Source organism: Rhea pennata, chromosome 1 (genome assembly GCF_028389875.1).
Source record: "Rhea pennata isolate bPtePen1 chromosome 1, bPtePen1.pri, whole genome shotgun sequence".
In the NCBI taxonomy this organism is placed as follows: domain Eukaryota; kingdom Metazoa; phylum Chordata; class Aves; order Rheiformes; family Rheidae; genus Rhea; species Rhea pennata.
Genome location: NC_084663.1, coordinates 59,532,327 through 59,557,320, shown reverse-complemented (window position 1 = coordinate 59,557,320; position 24,994 = coordinate 59,532,327). Strand labels below are relative to the sequence as shown.

General features: G+C 40.0%; 1 protein-coding gene across 2 annotated transcripts in view; it reads left to right on the top strand.

Moving 5' to 3' along the window:
* ABTB3 (ankyrin repeat and BTB domain containing 3) overlaps positions 1–13,911 on the top strand; it is a 183,473-nt gene extending 169,562 nt beyond the window's left edge. For both annotated transcript variants that reach the window (XM_062569467.1, XM_062569458.1), the window contains 6 exons: positions 1,638–1,743; positions 2,612–2,714; positions 4,493–4,574; positions 5,621–5,689; positions 8,650–8,763; positions 12,520–13,911. In XM_062569467.1, coding sequence (XP_062425451.1) covers positions 1,638–1,743; positions 2,612–2,714; positions 4,493–4,574; positions 5,621–5,689; positions 8,650–8,763; positions 12,520–12,729 — 684 coding nt within the window. In that variant the 3' untranslated portion in view covers positions 12,730–13,911. The remainder of the gene's footprint in view (positions 1–1,637; positions 1,744–2,611; positions 2,715–4,492; positions 4,575–5,620; positions 5,690–8,649; positions 8,764–12,519) is intronic.
* The last annotated feature ends 11,083 nt before the right edge of the window (positions 13,912–24,994 follow it).

Here is a 24,994-nt window from a genome sequence, read left to right as displayed (position 1 = left end):
CGATGGCTGGACACAGCTCAGAGCTGCCCTGCCAGTAATCAGTATCCCCGCGGTGCACTCCTCCCGGGCTGACTCAGTCGGCCGCCTCTCTTCGGCACAGCCCTTTGAGCAGGGAGCAATTGCTCTCTCTGCCCTATCTGTCTAGTGCTCTTTTTCTCAGCCCTCCGAGCAACTGAGTCACTTCCTTCTTTAAATCTGGCCTTAAATCTTCCTTTTCACTTAGCCTTATGATTCACTCTCTGTGTGTTTTGAGAAGCTCCGTATGAAAAGCACTAAACGAAAAGATGCTCCCCATGCATGTCTTCGTCTCTAAGCGGAGCAGCCATGGCAGGCCCCGGTCTGAGGCGCTGGTACCCCGGCTTCCAGCTCGGGGACACCAGTGCGTCGGCTCGTTGGGTATTACTCAGCAGTAAATTGGAGCAGTGCTAGCAGGTTTCGCTTAGTATTAGGTCTGACAGAGTGAGAGGAACCAGCTTCTGCCTGGAGGTGAGCACGGGTAATTTCCATTGACATCAGCACTCGCTGCATATGAGGGCACCACTCTCCCCTCTTCCCATCCCATTTAATTAGATGCTGTACAAAAGTCGTTACAGCATCTCTGCCACTCCTCCTCATTTCTTGGGGAATTTAAGGAATCTCTACTTTTAGAGCTGAGTTGAAATGTGTTCATATAAAGGAAAGCTTCAATTTCTGCTTCATAAGCTTGGAGATATTTTTAGCCGAACATCTAAACTCCTTGGTTTTTCATATGAGGTTTATTTTTCTCCCATACCTGCTTATTTTCCTGGCCCTGGTCCCCCTCATATCCAAGTGTCTTATCTTTTCAGAGTTGCCTGGCATCGAAAGGAATTGCCAGCCAACTGAGTAGCTAAAAGGCAAGATGCTTGTTCTCATGAATTAGCCTTACGGCACCCTTGACTTCAGCAGACCTGTTCCAGTTACAGCAAAGGTTGGGATAGAATTTGCAAATGCTTTTAAGTCCTGCTTTCAGATGTGACTTAAGTAGTTAAGCACTGAATACCTTTTGCTATCATTGCAGTTGAGGCTTACAAATACTTAAGTTGCTCAGCACTTAGAAAAATGTCCTGCAAATGCTTTGCCCCCAGAGTCTGGATAGCAATGGGTAGGGCCAGGGAGCAGACCCAGATTTTGTGAGATTCTAGTGGCTTCCTCAGAAAAGTAGTGCCAAGGTCAGTGCCAAGGATGTAAGATCACAGTAATGGAATACTTGGGATTAAATGAAGAGATCTGTGAGAAGCTGTTAGGCCTCGTGTCACTGTATAAAGTAGGGACTGTCTGTGAGAGTGTTCTGCTTAGAAACAAGTGAAATGAAATTGCTATTGTAAAGGAGCATCATTTACTGGAGGGTACAGGGGCTGTGGAGTTTGGTGAGGGAAGAAGACTTCAATCCAAGGAGAGGACTTTCCATTTTAATCAACTCCTATAGGGGACATAACAAACTAGTAAATAAGAATTGTAGTTTATAACACAATACTGATAATTCTAAGTGCTAATTTTTAATAAAGCTTCAGTAATCACATTTTTCAGCTTCAATATAGGCAACTCTTGAGAATGATCTAACATGTCCCTTTGAAAACTCAACCTTATATTGTATATATTTGGTTTCTTTTATTTAGAATGAAGTGATAAGTCAGCAGCTGTCTGTCATTTTCACTCATTGCTATGGACCCTACCCTATTCCAAAACTTGTTGAAATTAAGCGCAAACAGACCTCTCGCTTAGGTAAGCATCAGGTGCATTATAGGCCATGACCTAAAGTTATTTTTTGGTTCTTTATGGAGAGCAATGGGAACTCTGCATTGCAGGCTGGGTGCTTGGCGGGGGGGGGCACAAGTCAGAGAAAATGTGAATCTGAATGGCAGAACTAGAAAAACGAAGGGCTCTAAACTTCTTAACTCACATCCTCCACTGATGGATCATCAGGTGCATTAGAATGGGACCATAACTCTACAAAGATTTGTCCGTGTTGCTAATTAGGCTGGGATCTGAGCCCAGAGCCTAAAGCCAAACATCTGTCCGTGTTTGAAACCACCATGCCTGGCTACGGCTGGCACTTAAGGTCAGGAGATCTTCTCTCACCACAGAGGCAGAGCCCTCCCAGCCATGCTGACAGAGCCTGAGTTGTTTTAATGTGATCTAGAGAAGATGTGAGTGAGTTTCCTGGCCCCTTTCCGCTTTCAGACAAAGGCTTCCCTGCATGGCGTAACTGGATGTAATAAAGTCCATGAGAGCAGGGCTCTCGCATAACCATTTAGATGCAGTTATCTTTGGGTAACAGAACTAGGAGGTGGTAACAGCTCTCTACGGGATCTGAGCTATACGGGAGAGATGGCTGTCATCATAGCAAAAGGTCAACATGGATTTCAAAGCTTTGAATTTCCTTTGTCTGAATTGAATTTGGCTGTCTGCGTATCTTCTGTCTCAGACTGTCTAAAATAGCTTTATGGGCTTTACTCATTAAAAATGATATCCTTTTACACTATTGTCTTTTTTTAGTCAAAACAGGAAAATATTCTGTATGTTCATGACCTCTTCCAAACCAAAGTTATTTGTTTGCTTGTTTTTTTTTTCTTTCATTTTGTGATTCTAGATCCGCATTTTCTTAACAACAAAGAGATGTCAGATGTTACATTTCTGGTGGAAGGAAGACCATTTTATGCACATAGAGTGTTGTTGTTTACTGCATCACCAAGGTAAAATATAGAAACATTTCTGTTTTTAACAAAAATAGAATTTGATTTTGTATTTTGGGGGCAGTTGTCATTTTATTGCCTCAATTCTTTGAGGACTAATAGTGTTAACAGGTTCAGTTTTCAGGTTTCTCCTAAACAGGATTTGCAGGACATTTTATCACTCCTGCCACTGGGCTCCCACCTTGTAAATGTTCCATGCTTATGGCCATGTGTCTGACTTTGTCATTTCACCAAGGCACATTTGCATGGAGCTCATTGCTACATCCGGCCCTTAATTGTAAAGGAGACATAATACATTGATTCTTGACCATTATTTATCCTGTGAGCTGCTAAATCTTGCCTTGCATCAGTATAGGCTAGCTGCAGGATAAACAAGTTACTATCACACAATCCATTGACAGCATTTTACACTTTTAAAAATAAAATTAAGCATCTACAAAGCATGGCACACCGTATGCAAAGGCAGTACCTGAGGTCTGTTCCCTGTGCTCAGAAGGCTGAAATCCAGGTCACCCAGCTCAGCCCAGCCTTAAAGAAAAATCCTTTCTTTCGCTGCTCACAAACCTAGTCTGTACACAGCTTTATAATTCAAGGTATACTTTTAAACAAATTTAGCCAGCCCTACATAAGGCCTTATTTCAAGATGCGACAAGGGCAAACCATTGAGTTAGGGTAGTTTTAAGAAATGTGAGAATCAACGATAGAGATGCTGCCAACCCATCACCGCACAAAGTAAAAAGATTTGCGTAAAGCAACTTCAGTATCTGATTCTGCCTTCAGCTTAAGAAGTGCCTATATTGTTTTAGAGCATATTGGTAAACATACAAGCATACATTCCAGCTTTAAACTGATTAAATTGTGTTCATAGCAGAGTTTGACAGCTGTAAAAACAAACCAATTGTTATCCATATTTTAATTAACAAAGTACAGTTATGTATGGAAAAAGTTACCATCCAGCAAGTGCTGGTCTTCATAGATAAGCGAAGCTTTCCATTATCTCTAGAAGGTCAAATGAATTATCAAAAAGAGGAAATACAAAGGCAGATGTTTTTGGCAGTGTATTTGCCATTTTCACCTTCTGATAAATGGGAATACCTGGCTTTGAGACATAGATTGCTACATACTCATATAAATCTCACATAAATCAGCAGTTATTAACTTAAAAGAACTGTGTTTTTATCTTGAAATTCAAGTCTGAATTTCAGGTTTTGATAATCAGAGAACAACAACCTATCCAGTTTTCTCTTCTGCCTGTACCTACATAATTGTATTGAGTCTACATAAAAGCATTAATGTCTTAGTGTAGATTTTTAAGTATTTTGTTCCAAGCCACTTTTCTTAAGCTGTGTAAGAGAAATAGGCCCATATTGATCTTCCTTGGAAGAGGCAGTGCACAGTTTCTGAATGTTGCAAGTCTTTCTATAAGCCTGTGTTGCCTTCAAGCAAAAACATTTCTGATTTTCTGGTTTTATAATATGCTCTACAATGTTATAGGATCTGAATTTTCTGGACAGATTTTTTTTCTCTTGTGATAGCAGGTGTATTTTTACAGAATTTTGAATTGAAATTTCCTAAAAGAAGGGCTTCTTCCTTTCAATTTGAACTTTTTATGTCAGTGTCTAAATCTTGATGTTGTTCAGTGACAAATCCATTTGTGACAAAGTGACAAAACATTTCAGGGTACTGTTTTGGAAGAGCTGATGCTGTCCTTCCACTTTGTTGTACTTCTTCACAGAAATAACTGGACTGGTATTTCATTTTTGCTCCTTTCTATTTAGGTTTAAAGCATTGTTGTCTAGCAAGCCCGCAGGTGATAGTACTTGTATTGAGATCAACTATGTGAAGTACCCTATCTTTCAGGTAAAGTCAGCTCTCACATTGAATTTGAATGGATAATTCAAATGGATTGAGTGGATTAATAAGAACATCGTACATGCCCTGCCCAAATTAATACATTTGTATTCGGTAAATTTTGCCCAGAGTAGTTATTTCATGAACAAAGGCATCAGCTATCTTTAAACACTAAGCTGCACAGCGCTATTGATTGCAAGCATGTGATGTGCCCAACCAGATATAATAGCATACATTTCACTTACATGGGGTATGCAGACATGGGACATTTCAGTGTAAAGTACATGATACCTTTTTATCCTGTAGGCTCTTTATGTATTTAATGGACAGGCTTGGAGGAGACATAGCCCATTCCTGTCTTTACCAATATTGCTTAATTAAATTTCTTTCATGAGAATATAGAGCCTTCTTTCTGCATATGTAGCATATGCATGTATGGTATGTGCTTCCCTTTATTTGAGTCAGTGCTCAGACAGTTTCCATGTATTGGCTGTTACAGCTGCAGATATTTCCCAGCTGCCTACAGTAACTTTTAAGCTTGCTTGGAAGCTCACTACAGAGAAATCTTAGTCAGCTCCTCTTACAGCGCAAAGCCTCCCCGACTCTTTCTCGTCATCCATGCATGCCCACACGCAACTAGGTGAAAGCATGGGTGCTGTTGCGAGGGAAGGAGTAAGGCGCTAGCCATTATATATGCCATACTTTCCTGAAAAAATGATGTACTAACCATGTTGGAAAATACCTGGAAAATTCAGAATGAACTAATCAGCTTCCTGTACACTGTCTAGACCTCACCAGAAAGTCTGGACAATGTGGCTGATGAGGGCTGAGGAGACAAGTTCTAGTATTGAGTATCTGCAAGAAGGAAACATTGAACTGTGCAGAGAGTGAGATAGTAACCAAATAAATCCCCAAATGAGAAGGTTTGGGCCACTTTAATCTCCAAAACTGTGGTATTGGAGAGCCTCAGGTGTTCCCTGCAATTTTTATGTCACCACTTGCTCCCTTGATGCCTTGGATTGCTTTTTCTAAAAACTTCCTTTGTTTTGTTGCAGCTGGTTATGCAGTATCTTTATTATGGAGGTGCAGAGTCACTCCTGATTAAAAATAATGAAATTATGGAGGTAAGAGACGTTTATTTTAATTGCAGTGGAAGCAGTTCTAAGTGGTCTGTATACCATTTGCACAAGGGCACACTGGCTGTTGGTCAAGACCTGAGCCATCCCGTAAGACCCAGCACCATCTCACCCTCAGTGCCCAAAGTGCCCAGGCTCTCTACGGTCCCGCCACAGGATACTCAGCCTCCTTCCAGCCCTGTTGTTTGCCCATTGTTATAACTTTTGCCAGTATGAAGTTGACTGTCACAGAAGAAAGAGTAGAAAAATAATGATCATCAGGCAAAAAAAAAAAAAAAAAAAAAAATTATCTGGAATAAAGGTATCCAGCTGGATGCTATCAGCTCAGGCTTACATGTCCAAACTTATCTCAGCAGTGTAAAAGCACTGTTTTGTTCATCATTCAGGAGAATTCTGGGGCAGGTACTTAGTTTTAGCCATGGGAGCAATCCCACTGGAGCCAAAATTTAATTCAGTGGCAAGTAAGCACATGATTATCTGATTTTCTGAATGAAGCCTTAAGCTGCACCCTAAGGTACAGAGAATTCCTGACCCCTTTCTTTCACCTTTCAAGAATATCACTGGATGTAAGTACAGTCCTATCGTGCCAATTTGCAAAAGCCAAGTCAAGCTAATTGGAGCTGGCTGAGTCTTCGGTGTAACCACACATCCATAACCTGTACAGGTGTTAAGTCATCCTCTACCAAATACTGTGTGCTGTCATTACCAGCCATGATCAACCTGATGACTCCCAACAAACAAATTGAGCAAATTCCTGATAGTCATTCAGGGAGGTTTCCTGCTGACAGCAATCAAGTTATGGCAGGCAAAAGGAACACAGGATAGTAAATACTAAAGTCAAAGCTACTTATATAGCTGGTAATCACCAGTGTAGATGATTATAGTCTGCCACCACGATATTTTATTATTGCTGACACAAGTCACTGTTCCTGTGACATTAGTGTTGAGGGCATTCACATGAGGCTTGGCTTTCACTGAAACGCCGCTGACCAGAAACTGGCAGCAGCTCTTTGGTGTATGAGTGACCAGAGAATTGACTCTGGTGCTACAGGGACATCTGTAACAATCCTACTGGCAACCAGAGGATGGAGCTAGTCAGGACTGAAATTAGCCTTCTCCAGTGCAGGCTCTGGATTTTTAACTAAACGTACCTACTTGAGCTTTGTAGAAACAGGTCACTGATTCTCTGTTTCACTCTGCTTTGAAAGATGCTCCTGAATTTGTAACCCTTTCTCAAAATAAGGATTGTCAAACTAGATAGTACAGCAGCTTTAGAGAGAGACATATGTAATCACCTAGGTTGTTAAAAAGCTTGTGCTGCAGTTCAGCTGGCTGCTTGCTCTACTTTTGCGACATCTCAAAACTTCTGTGACTCTAGAATGTATGACTGATTCACTGATCAATTGATAACAGATCTAGCCACTCTTCCTCACAGTTTAAAGTAATTACAAACCAGCACGTGACTGCTTAAGCCACGGAGGCAGCTGGAATAGGATTTGGCTTTATCTTTCCAAACTGCATTTAGCAACTTGCCTTATTACAAATATGATAACAAGAAGTGCCAGAAATACTCCACAGAAATCTTTGCTGCAATTCATAATTGGGGCCAGCTGGCTGCTATCACATCAGCACTGCAGATTTCCAGCACTTGGATTTATTTATGGAATTAAAGCAGAACTGGAGCAGTCTGCACAGGAGAAGCAGAATAATGTCATGGCAGTTTCAGGGTTTTGTTCCACATAGCAGCATGAGAGCCCTTCTGGACTCACAAGATGGCTCTTTGTCACAGGGCCCATAAAGATAAGGGTCATATAAATGCCTGAAGAAAAATCAGCAGCTTGGCCTAAGAGACACCTCTGGGTTAGAGCAAGGTGTCAAGTGATCAAGAACCCCCATATGCTTTCTAAGCCAGAGCAGAGGGGCAGAGGTGATGACCTGCTATGAAAAGACAAAAAATTAAATCCCCTTCCCCAGCTATAAAAGACAGAAAAGGGGCAATAGGAGAAATTCTGGCACTATCGAAATCAATTGGAAAACTCACAGCTTAAGCCACGGTTTCACCCTGCAAGCTTCAGGTCTTGCCTGCAGAATACAGTGGAGTGCAGTGCAAAGGTCCCAAGGTAGCACCAGTGCAGGCAGCATACCCACTAAGTCGGTGCAGTGCCAAAGAGAAAGGTCAGCTTGAGTCCTGCCAACATGAGAGCCACGTTAGCGCAGCCCCACTGACACGTCACACTAGTGCTAGTGTTATTAGGGGTTACCTTGTACCAAGTCAATCCACACGTTTGCATCATATCCCACTGTGTGCTCATCTTGAGGAGTCCTATGGAGCCAGACAGTGTTTTGGCACCTGTGGCCTAGACATGACCTTACTGCTACTCACAAGCTAGAGTAAGGAACATATGGAGATCTAACTCCAATTCCTTGAGCCTGCAGAGGTGACAGGTTTGAAGTTTATTACCTCTGTAGATTTTTAAGCTACACAGGGCAATTATTGTCATCTGGTTTGAATTCCTATGTTCTGTTGGTCCTTTTGACATCTCCACATCAAACCCAGGTGTTTCCTTCAGCCAGAGCTTGGGGAACAGTGGAGCCCAGACATTTTCTTCCTGGAATGTGATTGCAGATCTCTCCATGCAAAGTCATTTTTGCAAAGTGATACTACTTTCTTTTTGGCACTTCCCCCATCCCAAAGTCAGCATGGAGACCTAGTGGCCAGTGGTGGTCTCTCCACACGCAAAGGTTCCCCACGTGCTGATGTGGAGGTGACTGCCAGGAATTGAACCAACAAAGCAACCTTCTCATTCTGACTGTTTATCAAGGGTCAGTACATTCATTCATACTGAAGCAGGGGCTGAGGAAAAAAAATAGAATGAAACAGTGCAGAAGCAAGCTTGGATACTGTATCGCTCAGCTGTTCTGACTATTTTTTTCCTTTTTTTATCTAGCTTCTCTCTGCTGCTAAATTTTTCCAACTTGAAGCTTTACAACGACACTGTGAGATCATTTGTGCAAAAAGCATTAATACAGAAAATTGCGTGGATATTTATAATCATGCCAAGGTAAAAATAACCACATATGTATGCATATTATGTACGTGTCTGTCCTCATACTCTGTGTGGTCATGGGTTGTGATAAGTAGTGATAGATGTGTGATACACTTAGTGTGGTTTGTAGTGTATCAAGGATTCGTCATGCATTTACTGAGAATGAGTGGCTAGTAGGTACTTAGTATAGTGACAGCTCTAAATCACATAGTATAAGAGTGTCCCTGGCAGCTACACGTCCCCTTCCCTAACTGGTTCAAACTCTGTTTGTGTCTACCACCATGTGGCAGACTCACCACTTATCACAACACACAAACTACTGAATCATTTAGTAAGAATCACCTAACTGAATAAGACCTCCATCTTTCACTTTCCATGTGGGATTTTTCCAATTACCATTTCCTGTTTCCTTCTGTCTGTAGCCTATAGAGGTGATAATGTTAGTGTCAACTTTTCAATATATGAAAATGTCATATGGTCAAAGTGCAACATCGCACAACCTTGCTAGGAGAGGAGAGATTCCCAACCTCTCACTGGAATCAAATATTTACTTGTCTTATGAGGGGGACTTAAGCCATCAGGCATAAAGGCATGGCATTTTTAGATCTAGAAAACCTATTTTAGGTCATTGATGAAGGTGTTTGCCACATTGATTATGTTCCCTTCTCTTTTGTGCTATGTAGTCAGACTTTCACTTGCGTAATGGAAATGATAGAAAAATAGTAGCAATTATTTTTTAAAAAAATATTCTTTAAATGGTCTTTCCATAACTTACATGGTCTATGGAAAGAGAAGATGGTGTAATGTGACAGAGAGGTTTGATTGAACAGAATAATCCTGTAGATTGCTCCAAACCCCTGCTGGTCAGACATTTATTCCCATCATCAGGTGTTTCCTCCAGAGAATGGTAATGCTAAGTCTTGGTGTGCAGACACACACAATCAGTGTTTGAAGTAGCATAAAGTTCCACTTCCAAATGAATAATTGATTAAATGTATCTGCAGGTCCATTTATTGTAATAGGGGAAAAAAATCACTGGTATTAGAATCTTCTTGAAAAACACCTGATTTATTTTCTAAGCTCATGTGGGAACTTTGGGATTTATGTTATTGTTGCTAAAAGTAAAACACATAACGTGTAAGTGAAACATACAATTTTGTTTTAAGATCACACATCTTTTTTCCATCGTGTGAAATGTAGCTCTTATTTTCATCCTGACTGAAGAATGTTCTTGAGCTCAGCTTTAGATTTGTCTGAGGAACTGAGGAAAGCAGCCATTGCTGGGACTGAACAACCCAAAATTTGGCTCCTTGCTTATCTGTAAGGGCCTCAACCTGAAACTTGCATCTCTCTAGGTTTGGTGGAAACAGTGTACTTGGTAGGCTTGAAAAGCCAGAGTCACATTTGTGTTAACATGTGGCATTCTCAGCAAGGATATCTAAGCTAGCAGAGAGTTAAGGCCCTTGGAAATTGGTAGGCGTTTTACCAGAAAGTTCACTAGACCCAGGCTAGTAGAGTCCTGGAATTAGATAAGCTGCGTCATGCTAGAGCTCTGCATGGGCTAGTTTACCTTGCTTCCAGTAAATTACCAGGGCTACGCTTCATACTGCCATAGCTGGAAAGTTTCCAGGACCTGAACTAACCTATTTCAATGCGGTTCAGATATCTCTCTATTATGCTGCCTGCAAAGTAGAGAAGACCCTCCATATTTTTGCTTCAGGTCCATGTGATGTGCAGGTTGTTAATCTGAGCACATTTCATTCTGCTCAGAGTGCTCTAGTCACACACAGTAGCTTCATTTTTTTGTTATCTAAATATAAGATAATGATATGTGATAGAGGAGGCCAGATGGTCCTCGTGAGCCAAGGGAGCTCGCAAGCAGTTCAAGTGCAGTTTGCCAGCCAACTCTCTGGTTCCCTGTTGCTGTCTGAAGTGTCAAAGAAGTTCATGTTAGATGCAGTGAGGGTGGGAATAAGGTGAGCACGCACCAAAGCCAGGAATTACTACGTCAGCCAGGAGCAGATGACTGTCTTTGGACTTTCGTAACTTGCTCTTGTTCTAGGTACCATTTCTAGTGCCTGGTATTTTGCACACTCAGTTATGCCTGTAGGTACTCGGCAATGCTGCGAGCTGCTTTTTTAGATGGGGAGCAGTGATCTTCAGACACAGGGAGCGTGGTCTTTGTCATCATGATCGAGAGAAAGAAATGAACTGGCAGAATCATAGCATGAACTGAGCAGATTTGGAAGGTTGTTTGTGTTGCGAGCATAGGCTGTAAAAGAGGAATGTTTAGCAAGGTGGTGACCTGTGTAGTAGGAGCTGTAGGGACAAGAGATTGGGGCCCTCACTTAGAGATGAAGTATATGGTAGGAAGGTGAGAGAATGTGCATTTGATCACATTTACAATTTAAAAGCTGAATTGACAGTATTAAAATCATATGTGGCATTCCTATGAACTTTCCATTGTTTTCCATTCAATTGCAAACATCTACAAAGAGGCAGGTCTTTTGATTAGCCTCACTTTCAAGTTTTCATTTTCACTTAAAAAACTTTGTCACTGATTGTTATCTCCAGAAAGAGTTAGTGTTAGATGGCAAATTGGCTTTATAATGGTTATTGATTAGTTACCACTGGATACCAGTTGTGCTGGTATGTGATGGAAATCAATGCCCATATCCAGCAAAATTAACTGACGTTTTGAATACATTCCTAAAGATATTTAGCACTTGCACAGTTTGCAATCTGGTGCTCAGAGCAAGTCTAAGAAAGAAAGGAAAAACACATTTCCTCAATATCATGAATATAATGAACAGGGATGAATAGCACTTCAGAGAAGAATACAGATTCACACATACACTGTTGCATCCAAGTACAAAATAATTCACTCATCATTTGATGAAAACTTGCATGATTTGAAATCAAGTCAAAATCATTCATTCTCCTCAGGAAGAAAGCTCCTACCTAGCCCTAATCTGTATTTATTTTCTTTTTTTTAAGTAGTTTCCATTCTTAGTTCCATGATGTTAAAGTTGTAGTGGGTAACAGTGCTGCCAAAGCTTCCTATTTTTTCTCAGAGCTCAGACCCAGCAGGAGCTTACATGGGCTGGAGGATGGGCAGAGCACTGCTCTGTAAACCCACATGGCTTGCAGAAGAATATGTCCACTCCTTGCATGACCGCACAAGCCAGCCCATTGCTCAGCAACTGTGACTACATGTCCTAATATGGGTCATTTGAGGTTTGCTCATGCATGACATCATCCCTGCCTACTCCAAAGACATGGTGGTCAGTGTAACTGCTGACAGCCCCACACCACATGCCCAACAAGCCTCCATTTCTTCTCCAAAGATTTCTCGAGGCTGTCACATTGCACACCAAGTTTTGGAGGGTGTGTGTCCCATCCTTGCTAAGGATGGTGTTCATTAAACTTGGTCTCTGGTAGATTTCTCCAAACTCACTGGTTTAGAGCGTGACTTCTAGTGTGAAATCCTGGGTCTAGTGAACTTTCTGGTAAAACTCCTATCAATTTCCAAGGGCCTCAAACTTTAGCCCTGGATTTTTTTTTCCACATCAAAGGGCTTTGTAACATGAATTTGTCACTAGGATTGTCAGTGTAAAATACTGTTTGATGAACTCCCCCACCACACACACATATGCATCTGTACCCAAAAGGTTTGGCTTGTGTATTTGGTTGTGTGCAGCTCTTACGTACTGTATTTGCTGACCAGGATTTATCAGAATGGTTATCTTTCTCTAATTTCACTTCTTGTAGTTTCTCGGAGTCACAGAACTTTCTGCCTATTGTGAAGGCTACTTTCTAAAAAATATGATGGTCCTCATTGAAAATGAAGCTTTCAAACAGCTGTTGTATGACAAGAACGGAGAAACGTCTGGACAAAATGTACTACAGGACTTACAGAGGACGTTGGCCACAAGGATTCAGTCAATTCATTTATCTTCTTCAAAGGGCTCCGTTGTATAAAGCTGAGGAAGACGGTAACACTCTAATAAGGACCCTGCAAGTTAAGTCTCCTGTTGCAGTTGCTTAAATGAATACAAAAAAAAAAAAAAAAGAGTACTTCGCATCCAGATAGTTCTGTGTTGGCCAAAGGTGCTGCGTTGAGGCTGCGGCCTCATCTGGATGAGGGAATACAGAATACATAGCTCCTCCATGCTTTTGAGCAACAGAGATACAACATTGTCTAGTGATTCGCTGTTGTACTCATATTCTGAACACAAAAGTGAGGTCACGGAGCTAGATGCCTACAAAAACCAGAACCCGCATTAATGAACAGCAGAAGCCCCTGCCTGAGCAGTGATGCCATGGAACACGTAAATTATTCATTTAAGGCTGTTTTGTTCCACAGTGTTACACAATTAAGAACTATATCTATCCTGGAGTCCATTATTTTGTGCATTTAAGAAACGTAAGAACTGTTAGTTGCCATTGAGCAATGATCAACTGTGTTAGAGAGTGGGTAAGACTGTTATAATTGAGGAAATATACTGGCAGATTTTTAGGGGTGGGAACTTTTTAAATTGTGCATAAAAATAAAGGGGTGGCCTTGTAGTTTAAAAACTATTTCTTAAGTTTGGATTTTCATTTTTGACAGAGCTGTGTTTGAGAACCTATGTAATGTTTTGTTTTTTAAATGGTAAAATGTACATTGTGTAAACATACATATGATCAAGTTTTGCTTGTATTCTTTCCTAAGGTGGTATAATCTTGCCTAACAGGCTATGGTTACACCAAAGAGGTACATTACCAAGACTATCTCTAATACAGTAGTTGGGGGGGGGGGGCAGGAGAACTGCATGCTAATTGTGATTTGGGGTTTAAAAACAATGACAAACTCAACATGCATTTGCATGGTAACTGTACCTGTGAAATGTTATGTTTGTGCTTCGTTTTGCCAAGACAAATGCAATGTTACTTCTTGTCAAACTCCATTTGTGGAATTAGCATATTTTTTTATTCAGTGCAATTGGTTGTGATAATGATACCCCCAGAGACCCTTCCCAAAATGCTGATTTCTGTTTGTTACAGTGAAGGGATAGTAACAGATCTTTATTCTAGTAATGTGTCAATACTTTGCTACTGGCCAGAGAATGTGTCTGAGTTAGACTTTTTTTAAATTATAATTAAATATGTACTATAGAACGATTTCTCACTGTATCTTGAGAATGTATAGGTTATCTACAACACAGGGCTTGGATAGGGTGGGATCGGGGGTGGGATTCAATGTCAGGGCTTTTTGCCATTTATTTTGCAGCGTATTGTTAGCAAGGCAAATCTGTTAAGTGCCACCACATTCCTGATGCTCTGTCTTTGGCTAATACCTGTCATGAATCAATTGATTCCAAACATAGAGAAGACCACAATAAGAAGTAGGCAAAGGTGTTGCCTTGACCATGGCAAAATGACATTAATATGTTTATTTTATAGCATGCCGTTCAGCAACTGTGCCCAGTCCATAGACTTTAGACGTTATAATTTGACAGTGCATGTTAACTTGTTCTTTCATTGAAGTATCTGCTTTGGGTGCTCTTCCATGTTTATAGCTTTTGGAATGCTCAGAGAACAGTTTCGGCTTTCGTTATCAAGACAGTAGGAAGCTGTTTTATGACTCTGAGGTGTAAATCCTCCCATATGCTTGGTCTTTTAAAACTGATATAGTATCTGCAACAAATTACAAAAATGTCCGAACTGCCACTAACGTCGCAGGGACACAGCATGTCAGTCAATTAAACAGTTTTTTTCTGCACAGTAATATCCATACAAGATGGTGTCCAGAACATTTAGATAACGGCAACTTTTCTGTGAATGCTGCGATGTTAGAGAAGCAAGAATGTGGTTGATGCAACTACAACATACAGGGGTGCTTATTATATGTGCTTCCTCAGCCGTGGAAACCCATCTTTCCAAACCACTAGAGAACAGCCACAGACCTCACCCTGCAGATTTAGTTTTAAAATAGTAAATTTTTACAGACAATAACCACAGTGCTAAAATTCTTCCCTTGGGTACATGTGTAATGGCCAACAAAGTCATCAGGAGTTGGATACGCACATATCCATTGGCAGAATATCGTTCTTTGAGAAACAAGCACCCAGGTACACATGTGGCTAGGCAGTCTGGTGACCAACGTGATAATGGTAGTCACAACTGTCGTGCCACTGTTTCTAGCTCAAATGCTAATTGTGCTTCATTAATAGGACAGAGAGAACTGTGTGCATGGGCTGCTCCTGGAATGGATGGTTTTTGAGGATGTGTAGAAACCAGCCTGAGACACAGTAGGAAGGAAACACTAATAACTTCTTGTGCTAGTCCTTCTCCTGATAAGTTGAGTTGAGAGCATCTGTGTTAACATTCACTGTTTTTCTTTTAGAAATGAAGGGCATAATCTGTTCTTTGGTGGTTGTTGGTGAACAGAATGGTCATCGTGTTTTGGCACCCACAGATCCTGTTTGGCAGGACAGGATGAGGTATAGCTTGTCCACTGCAGAGGATAGGTAGCTTGCCAGCTCTTGAAACTTCCAGTGATAGGAATCCACAGTCTTCACCTTGGAAGTTTTTAATAGTTGATTTAGAATTTCTTTCCTGCAAAGCAAAAGCCATTTCGCTTTCAAGCCTTGATTGACATGAAGAGCAGATGATCCATATTAGAAGAGTATTATAAGAACATTTATGTATAAGAATATTTTATGTATGAAAGGAATTATCCTAATTTCCTCACCAGTATAAGTCCTTCCTAGTCCCTTCAAATACCTTCTAGTCCTCTGATTTTTGCTGTCATTTCCCTGCTGGCTCATTAATTTCCCTAAAATACTTCAATCTAATGGGAGTTTTATCCCATAACAAGTAAACTGCAGTAATTATTTCCTGAGTTCTACCTACAGAATATTAAAAAAAAAAAATACAGAATATTTTTTGAAAGAACATTTCATGGCTGACTTGCATCTAGCCTATCATCTATTATAATTCCTGGGGGTTTTACTGTTGCTTTACCAGGAGTTCCCATTTGTATTTGTCCATTCGTTTATACCTTCCAAAATGTAATACTTACCACTCATATTTATTAAAATTTGTTCTGATTTAACTTGGGCAATTTCCCTACTTTATCATGATGGTTTTCAGTTTTGGTCCTGTCTTCTAGCATGTTTCATAATCTCCTAGCTTTATTATTTGTGGCTTCAAGCATGGATTCCTCATTCCATTAATCTGGGGTATGGAGGAAGGGCTCTGTGATAAATGTAGTCTAAAAAGCAGTGTGAGTACCAGTGGGTGTCCATGAATACCATCCCTATCAGATAAGGTTCTTCTATCAGAGCATTTTATTAGCATTTTAGAAAGATAGTATTATCATTTAGAAAACAAAATAAAACTTTTGCTTCTTTAGTCTTTGTATGACTTGCAAGAATTTGCCAATTTTGAAGAAAATACTACTTCTAGCCACTCTAGGTGAAATGGAAGAAATATAAAATCCTTAGGGGAAAAAAAAAAAAAAAGAGAGAGAGAGAGATTCTTTTAATTATAATTTTCTAGCCCAAAATGACTGAAAGGTTGTCTTGGTTTCTTTCCATCTGTCTTTTTTATACCAGTCCATTGCTATAATATTTGAGGACTTAAAGGCATCCTGCCCAGCCTCACTACAGGTCTTCCCTTCTGCCTCTTTACAAGAGACTTGGCCTTGTCTTAGTTTCCAGATTTTCCTCACATTTCTACCTTGCCTAACAGACAGCCAGTTTCCACACATCCCAATTTTTTATTCTTAAGCACTGCTGTATCTCTTCCCAAGCCCAGAAATGGTATCTGTGTTTTCCCTAATGAGTAATTTTCCAATAATCAACTTGAGAGCTGAGAAGAGAAAAGGATGGGGAATGTATGAGAGTAAAGGTTTTGGATATCAGAAGGGAAGGCTGGTACTCTTTTTCAGGACAGATTTCAGCACTGTCTTCTTGTTACTCAGATTTTCCCTGACCTATTCCTTATGCCTTCTGTCCTCTAAACACAGCTGGTGTCCAGATGCTCTCCACTCTGGAAAAAGGCCAGCTTTGTAAAAGCTAAGACTTTTTCCCAGCTAAAACTTTGCCTGTTTGGTCTCAGCTTCTGAGTAGATTTGTGCATGTGTTTATTAAAGACAGGAAAACATCTCTAAAACACATATGAAGGCTTAGTAGCAAGTCTCCTATGGCACTAATGAGAGCTGCCTGCAGAATCTCTGCGTGCTACTTTCAACACTGAGCCTTTTTGTATTGAATATCCACTGACCACTGGCTTTATATCATGCACTGTGCTAGTCCTTCTGGATGCATTACAGCACCTGGTGTAATGGAGGTCTTTCAGGAACTCTAGTTTTGTTGTAGCGTAGCATGATGTGCTGTTCTTTGAAGATCAAAAGAAAAAAAAATCTTCAGTTTGTACTTGAAAAACCTGCTCTGAGGTAGTGTGGTGAGAAGGAAGAAAGAAAGCCTAATCTTCCCCATACCTATCCAAAATCAGAGTTCTGTTATGGCACAGAATGCTTTCAAGTCCATGAGGACTTGGGTATGTGGGAAGCTATTTAAGAGAATTTTTTATGTTCAAGAAAAATGCAGGTGTTGGTAAAATTCACACATCCACATACTCAAGACAAGGCTCAAGCCAGCTTAGAGAAAAGATCATTTCTAGTACTGTTGTCTGTGGGTCAAATCCTAGAGCCTAAGAACCTGCAGAGCTTGTTGAAGTCAGTTGCAAGTATTTATAGCTGGTTCTGTCTTAAAAATATTTCTGAAAGACATCTTCCTGAAGCCTGCCTTCACTAAAGCTGCCTCTGAAGTCAGTGGATGATATTTTTTTGATGAAAGAGAATTACCTGAAGTCAAACAAGACTTGGAGTTAGTTTGGTTGACAAAGTGTCTTTCATGTGAGGATCTGCAAGAGTTTTATAGAAATACAGTGCTGGATATTGCTTTCATCTGCTGGCCCAGAGACGTGGGCAAATTGAAATATATATAAGCATTAAGAAGACTGTTTAGGATGTGTTCAAATATATAATAAACTAGCTTTCAGAACAGTAACCTTGAAATAGCACTCAAATAATATCTGAAATCCCATACATGAGAAAATCACTTATTTTAGATGACTACATACAAGCACAACATTTTGTCGTTAACTCCTAGCACTTCCAATCACATCTTCTATTCATTTATAATAAAATAAATATTTTTTATTCTTTAACACATTCATTATTTTTAAGCAAGATAAATTATCTTCTGTTGGTAAAAAATGAGGCTTCCAGCCCTTACCACATTATCATGTTTCAGCAGAATTGTTCCTGGCCTAAAATTCGTAACTGGACTTCAAAGGCAAAAATATGTAAGCTGAGTCTTCAGCTGTGAGCTGATGATCTGTGAGTTCAGTGAGACCACTGCTAAAATATTACAAATATGGTGCCCAAAGCAGAAAGAAAATCTGCCATTAACTTTAATGGTAATATTTCTTGAGTTAAGATCTGACTGGAAATGTACAGAAGCTAATAGGCATTTGTTAACCGATTTCAAGGGGCTTAAGAACTAAGCGTGTATAGGAGGGAGAGTCTTTCTTTCTTTCTGTTGCCATTAAATCCTCGTTCCTTTATCTTTGCTCAAGTCTCCTTCTATGGATCAACCATTGATGGCCCAGTGTGTATTTATCTTGGACCTTTTTGTGCAGAAGGTTCAAAATATGGTACCTCCTGTTTTCCTGAGGCTTGTGTAGTCTCCGTGGATGATGCTTTTTGTGATTTCCTAGGACTTCACTTCTCTGAAAAACCAGGAGACAGGGTAGCCACTTGCAAAAGGGATTTCATTGGCCAGAGACACTGAATTCTGCAAACATTTCCTGTTTTGTTAGCTGTGATGCTTAGCTGGCTAGATCGGTCCACGTGATTGGACATGATATACCAGAACAGCAATTTTGGTACTTGTTTTCACTTGAGAGGGATTTTTCCATCCTTCTTTGGGCTGATAATTTTACTCTTTTTTTTTTTTTTTTTTTTTTTTCATCCTGCAGAGGTGATGTGCTGTGCCCCTGAATGAATAGGCATACTCGGAGCAGGCACAGGGTTCTGTCAGTGTGGCACAGCATGCTGCTGAAAAGGTCTCAGTAAGGCAAAAAGATTAGGTACAAGAATTTAAATGTCTAGCCCCAGAACCTTGCTTTGGATTTCAGAGATATGGAATTCCCATATTCCTGCTTCATCTTTCTCCAACTTGGAGATTCCACGGAGTCAAGGGAGAGTGGAGAGGAATGAAGGACACGAAGAGAGGAGAAGGAGGAAAGAGGGAAGCAGCCTCATCTCCCATGCATGTCTCAGTGTGCCCAAAAAGCCCGCTTGGCTCGCATCTCTTCAGTGTTCACACAGAGGCTTTGCTCATTCCCACTTCTCAGATTTGGCAGTGGACCTCTAGCAATTAGTAACTTTTGTTTGTCCTTATAAATATCTCCACTGCTGCAGCTGCAAGAATGATTTTGCCTGAACCACTTTGTGTGTGGTTAGCCTTGGTCTTTCCACTTCCCATCATCTCTGCTGCTGTGTTTTCATTAAAACTTCCATTACTCTGCTTTACCACTGCAGTTAGAAGCAATCTTGTTTCTTATTGTCTTTCTAAGCAAACTCTTGCAATTCCTCTCTGAAATACCAAATCAGAAACCATTCATATTTTTACAATAAAGCCACATTAGAAAATGGAGATGTTCAGGAGAAAAAAAAAAAGAGGGGGGGGGGAGAGGGAGAGAAAACATTCAAACCTTATAAAAAGCCAATCTATTAGGAGGTCATTTTAATTAATTCAGGCCACAGCCTTAGCACCTCAGCTGTGCTTGCAGGGTCAGATTAAAATTATTCAAAACATCTGGACTCGTTCAAGCCACAGGTACAAGAGAGCCTGGTCTTACCCTTTCCCCTTCCCAGCAGTGGTTAAATAGACTATCGTATGGCTTACTGCATGAGAGGCTTTCAAATGAGACTTAAAAGTCTGATTCTCTCTTATCTGTGTATCTTTTAAAGAGCCCAAGGTATCCTGAAGACTGAGATCCTGAGGTGAGTTACTTCCATCCAGGTCATCTGAAAGCTGGTTATAATATCTGTGCAGTCATTTGTCCTCAGAGCAGGCTTTTGACTCGCTTAAAGTTTGGAAAACATCTTGAGTCATTCAGAACAAAGGTGGCATTATAAAACACTGTATTTTGTATCAGAGATGAGCATTCTCTGTTTCTTTGGGGTTTTTTATTGAGGGGAGGGAGGTTGAGCGTATGAAATATTTTGGATTTTTTTTGTCCATAGAGTTACTTTTGTGTGTTTGAATGAGAGAGGGAGGGAGAGATGGACAATAAATAGATCTCCAGGATATGTTACGAAGTGTGAAATCATGTTTGTAGTGAGATTTCTTGTTAACGGCAGTCAGCCTTCCTTGATGCTAAGCATTAATGCAATATCCATTAGTGCAGCTAAACCTCCCTCTGCCCCACTTTTTCAAAAGGGTTTCACTTTGTACCTAGTTTAGCATTTATAAATACTTGATGCAAGGTTCAAGAAAGTAATTTCCATGTTAAATGAAGGATAAATGAGCATTCTAGGAAAAATACAAGTTAGAATTCTACTATAACATCGTTCACAGAACAAAAATGAAAGCATGATGAAATTTATCCCACTGAAATTGCTGGAAGCCTTTTCATTGATTTTTTTCTAGTCTGTGGATCAGGGGTTTTTTTCCACCTGTCTTTCATACTACCAGTCACCTTTGAAGTCCTTTTGCATCTCATGCTTTCCAAGCCAAACACATATCTGTATTTAGAAAGCATAGTCTTGATCCTTAAATGGGGAAGAGATTTGTTCCTCTGCCTGCCACTTCTGTAGGACTGCTTTTATATATCTATGTTTGCTGCTGAAAACAGCAGTTGAGTGGGGAAATCCCAGTGCAAGCACCCTGAAGACAGAGGAGCTAGCACTGTCCATGTGACAAATGTTTGCTTCCTTCATCCTTCTTCACATCACTCCCACTTGCATCTTTGAGCAGTCTTTGAAGCTAAACTAAGGCAAGAAAAATGAAGACTAGAGGAAAGGATGTGCTAGAAGTAAGATGGTTTCTAGAATGATGCAGAACTATTGAGTGAATCTTGGCTGCTGCAGCCTTTGAATTCCCTCCTATGAGAGGAGAGGCATATTCCTAATTTGCACCATGTAAAACTAGGAACGGTTACGATTATTTCCTGAATATTCTTTTTATTTTTCTTTCCTAGCACATTAGTTTTATTTGCTGGCATCTATTTTTAGGGTTTGTATGGGAAAGTTCCACTTTATATGGAGAAGCAAATGAAAAATCACACAATCCAACAGTGATCCTCATCAAACAGGAGACATTATCCTGCTTCCACAATTGTACCTTAAGTACTGGTTGGTGGCTTCGCAGAAGTGTTTAAGGTCATCTACAATTAACAACAGAGATGAAACATCCTACCTTTTTGCTTACCCTTTTATGAATGCTCAGCTTACAATAGCAGAGGATAGAAAATAAGATGACAGATGTTTTTCAACAGATAAGAGTGTAACTAAGAAATGTTTTTGGAACCATTTATTTTTTCCTCAAAGACAGATAGGCATCTATAGCTCATTCAAAGATGTCAGTCTCTCAAGACTGTTAGATGATTTTGAAATTTACCTATTTGCAGCTGATAATTTTCCAAGAGCAAGGTGTGTCCACTGAAGAAGATGACTTACAGTCCTTCATAAAAGGGCAGAAGTGGACCGTATTAAACACAGGTCAGCCATAATTTGAAGTGACAGCTTTTGTCCACTGTGTCCACAACTCTAATGTTATTTTTAAAAGTATATATTCTTCCTCTTGACTTTTTAATTATTTTTAACATGAACATAATTTTGGGGGGGGTATAATATAGTCCATCAGCTAGATTATAAAGCCTTATGTGTTCTGTCTCATAATTAGATCCTTAGCACAAATGTTGGGAAAACTCTGAAAGCATGTTCTCTGAGTGCACCTTACATTATTTTAAACACCACTCTGTCTGATACTAATCCTTTTAAAATCTCCAATGAGATTGGAGAGTTTCATTTGCTGTTGCTGAACATCATTTTGTTATGACTGTGTGAATGCAGGACAGAATGTGAAATTAGCAAGTTTTTTTTTTTAACTGTATTATTCTAAAAAGAGGAAAAAAGTAAATAGACTTTTTGTTTCTCATGTAATATATTCTCCTTTCATAGAATCAGTAAGGTTGGAAGGGACCTCTGGAGATCATCTAGTCCAACCCCCTGCTCAAGCAGGGTCACATACAACATGTTAGACAGGGCTGCATCCAGGTGGGCCTGGAAGATCTCCAGAGAAGGAGACTCCACAACCTCTCTGGGCAACCTGGTCCAGTGCTCTGTCACTCCCACAGTGAGGAAATTCCCCCTCACGGTCAGGTGGAACTTCCTGTGCTTCAATTTCTGCCCATTGCCTCTTGTCCTGTCACATGGGGCAACTGAAAAGAGTTTGTCCCTGTCCCCTTGACACCCTCTCTTCAGGTACTTAGACATATTGATAAGATCCCTCCCTTTGCTTGAGACTACATATGCAAAGCTTCTGCTCTGAATGCCTTGTTAGAATCAAGCTACAAAATAGAGGAAAAGGGCCTTATAAAGATCTGATAAAAATTCAACTGCAGTGGTACAGAACACGCAATTGTTACTGTTTGCTCTACCTCTCATGAAGTCACTGGGAATCTTTAATGGGAGTTTTTAATGCGCTAATAGATATACTTCCCTGTCCCATTATCTGCACAGTTGTGGTTGGCACACCGTAAAGGCTGAAGGCCAAATCCTGCTGTCATTGCACATAGCAATCCAAATGCAGCAAGAATCATAAACATGTAGTTAGTTAGTTGCACAGTTTTGAGGTTTTTGGTGAACAGAGATGGGAGAGGGTAGGCTTTCCTTGTGCTTTTTGTGTCATGGTGTTTGCATTTCAAATGACTTAATTAGAAGGATCATATGATCTTACATGCTGCAGAAAGAGACCTATGTGTGGTGGGAAAGATTTTTATGAATTTAGACCTGCCTAAAAAAACATCAACCATTCTAATCTTAGACAAGTTGCATTCCATGTCCATCTGTTTAGTGGATCAGTCTGATGTTTACTGTTTAGTGAATTACACTTCATATTTTTTTTTCCAAATTTCTTTGAGAGGATTGTCTGCCATCAGCTAATATAAAATAGTGCCAAGGACTTCAAAATATACCCTTGGGGCCAAACTCTGCTACCTTCACATACCGCAAACAGTCCTATCAAAAGCAAGGAAAGCGGGATTGGGTGCATGAACTGCAACTCCCTCCCAGCACCCCCAATGTCAACTTACATATCCTGTTTCATTTCATAGAGACTGATGACTTCCTGGGGGGAAAAAAAAACATAAAAAACCAAACACACACATGGTGCCAATTCACCCCAGTTAGAAATGTATCAAAATCAAAAAACAACTATTAGACATGACTGTAGTCTACCAAATCCAGTCTTGTACATAGGCAGAACCCCAAAGGAAATTAATGGGAGCTTCTGATACAAAGCTTGCAGAAAAAGTCTACATAATGGCAAATGGCAACTTTGTGAAAATTCTCCTGGTGAGTTTGTGTAAAGGTTTTTAAGAAATCTTCGCTGGAACACACCAGAGAATAATAAACTTGCACCTTGATAGAATAGCTTTATTTGTATATATATTCTATGTAAATTTTTAACCAGAGAATCCATGTCATTCCTTGTACATATCTGATTGGAGGGGTGGCAGTGCTGTGCACTGCTATTTAGGAGACCCAGGTTCTCCAATCTTGGGTTTCTGACCGCAAAGGCCGCTGGAGACTGCTTGGGACCTGCCAAAAATTAGGATGGATAGATGATCACAACCCACTGCTTATAACTGTAGGAGTAGGAATTGGGACAGATGTTGGCTATGGAGAAGATTGCTTGCCTCCACTCCCGGCTAAAGGACAAGTGCCTCCTTCGCTGTCGTCCCCAATAGAAGGGAAGTGATACATGGTTTCTGACAGTTGAAGAGTGTGGAGAACATTCAAAACCCTGTTTGGATCAGTGTTTAATAGGGACCTGATCTAATAAGAAGGAACCCACACTTCTTGTGTCACATGGGAAGGTCCACAAAGAAGCAGTGTGTATATACATCTACCTGTCTGTCTGTCTAATATCCCAATGTTTCTGTATTGAATGGTTTCAGTAACCTGTAAACAAGTGATTGCTCCTCTTGTGTTACTGCTTTGAAAATCTTTGCATGCACTCTGGCATATAATTCTTTAAGAAAAGAAATTATACATATTTTATATATATATATATATTGTAGCTTGCAAAATATTCATGTTGAAGAGCCATGTTTTGTGCAAATTGTACATTTATGTTGTGAGCAATATTGGAATATGAACTTTTACTAGTTGTTGGCATTAAAACATGTTTTTATTGATAGTAAATTTGTCATATTATTCTTGAGTGTATGTAATGAGCTTTCAAACTCAGGCATTAGATCAACTGCTGAAGGAGAGTTTCTCTGTGCAGTAGAAATAGCACTGACTTTCAGAAAATAGGCAGGTATGCAAATCTCATTCTGTTTAATGCAAGTAGCAAGGCTGATTACTCATGCAGTTTGTCAGGCCAATAGTTCTTTTTTTGGCAGTACTGGAATTCATGTTTAATATAATGACACTGTTGCCCTGGTTTATAGCAGAACTAAAACCCCAACGTAGCAAAACCAAGTGCTTAACTCCCATTTCCCCGTCTTCCCTCTGTTAAACACAATGAGGACCTAAGAAACTTCCAATTTCCTGCTGGTAGCAAATGCTATATTTTCAAATTTTCATGCTGCATAGTTTTCAATTTACGGACTAGATAAAAGTGTAATACCACCATGACTTTAGGAAAGCTACAGCATTTGGAGCTTGACCTTAAAACTTTTACATGACTTCTGAATATCATTGGTGGCTTTGTTTGCTCAATGTTTACCTCTGGGAAATGTATGCTATTGATTTAAATGTTTAATATATTGACTGCCTTTTTGTATATTTGTTATCATAAAAGTTTGGTTTAAATGCTAACAATTGTAGTCTATTTTCAGAATTTAAATAACAACGTACAGTTCTGTATTTGGAAGGCACAGTTATTAATGAATATAGCAATTTGGTATTTTATTCCTATTTTATACAGCTGCCCCCATAGGTTACTATCAGATG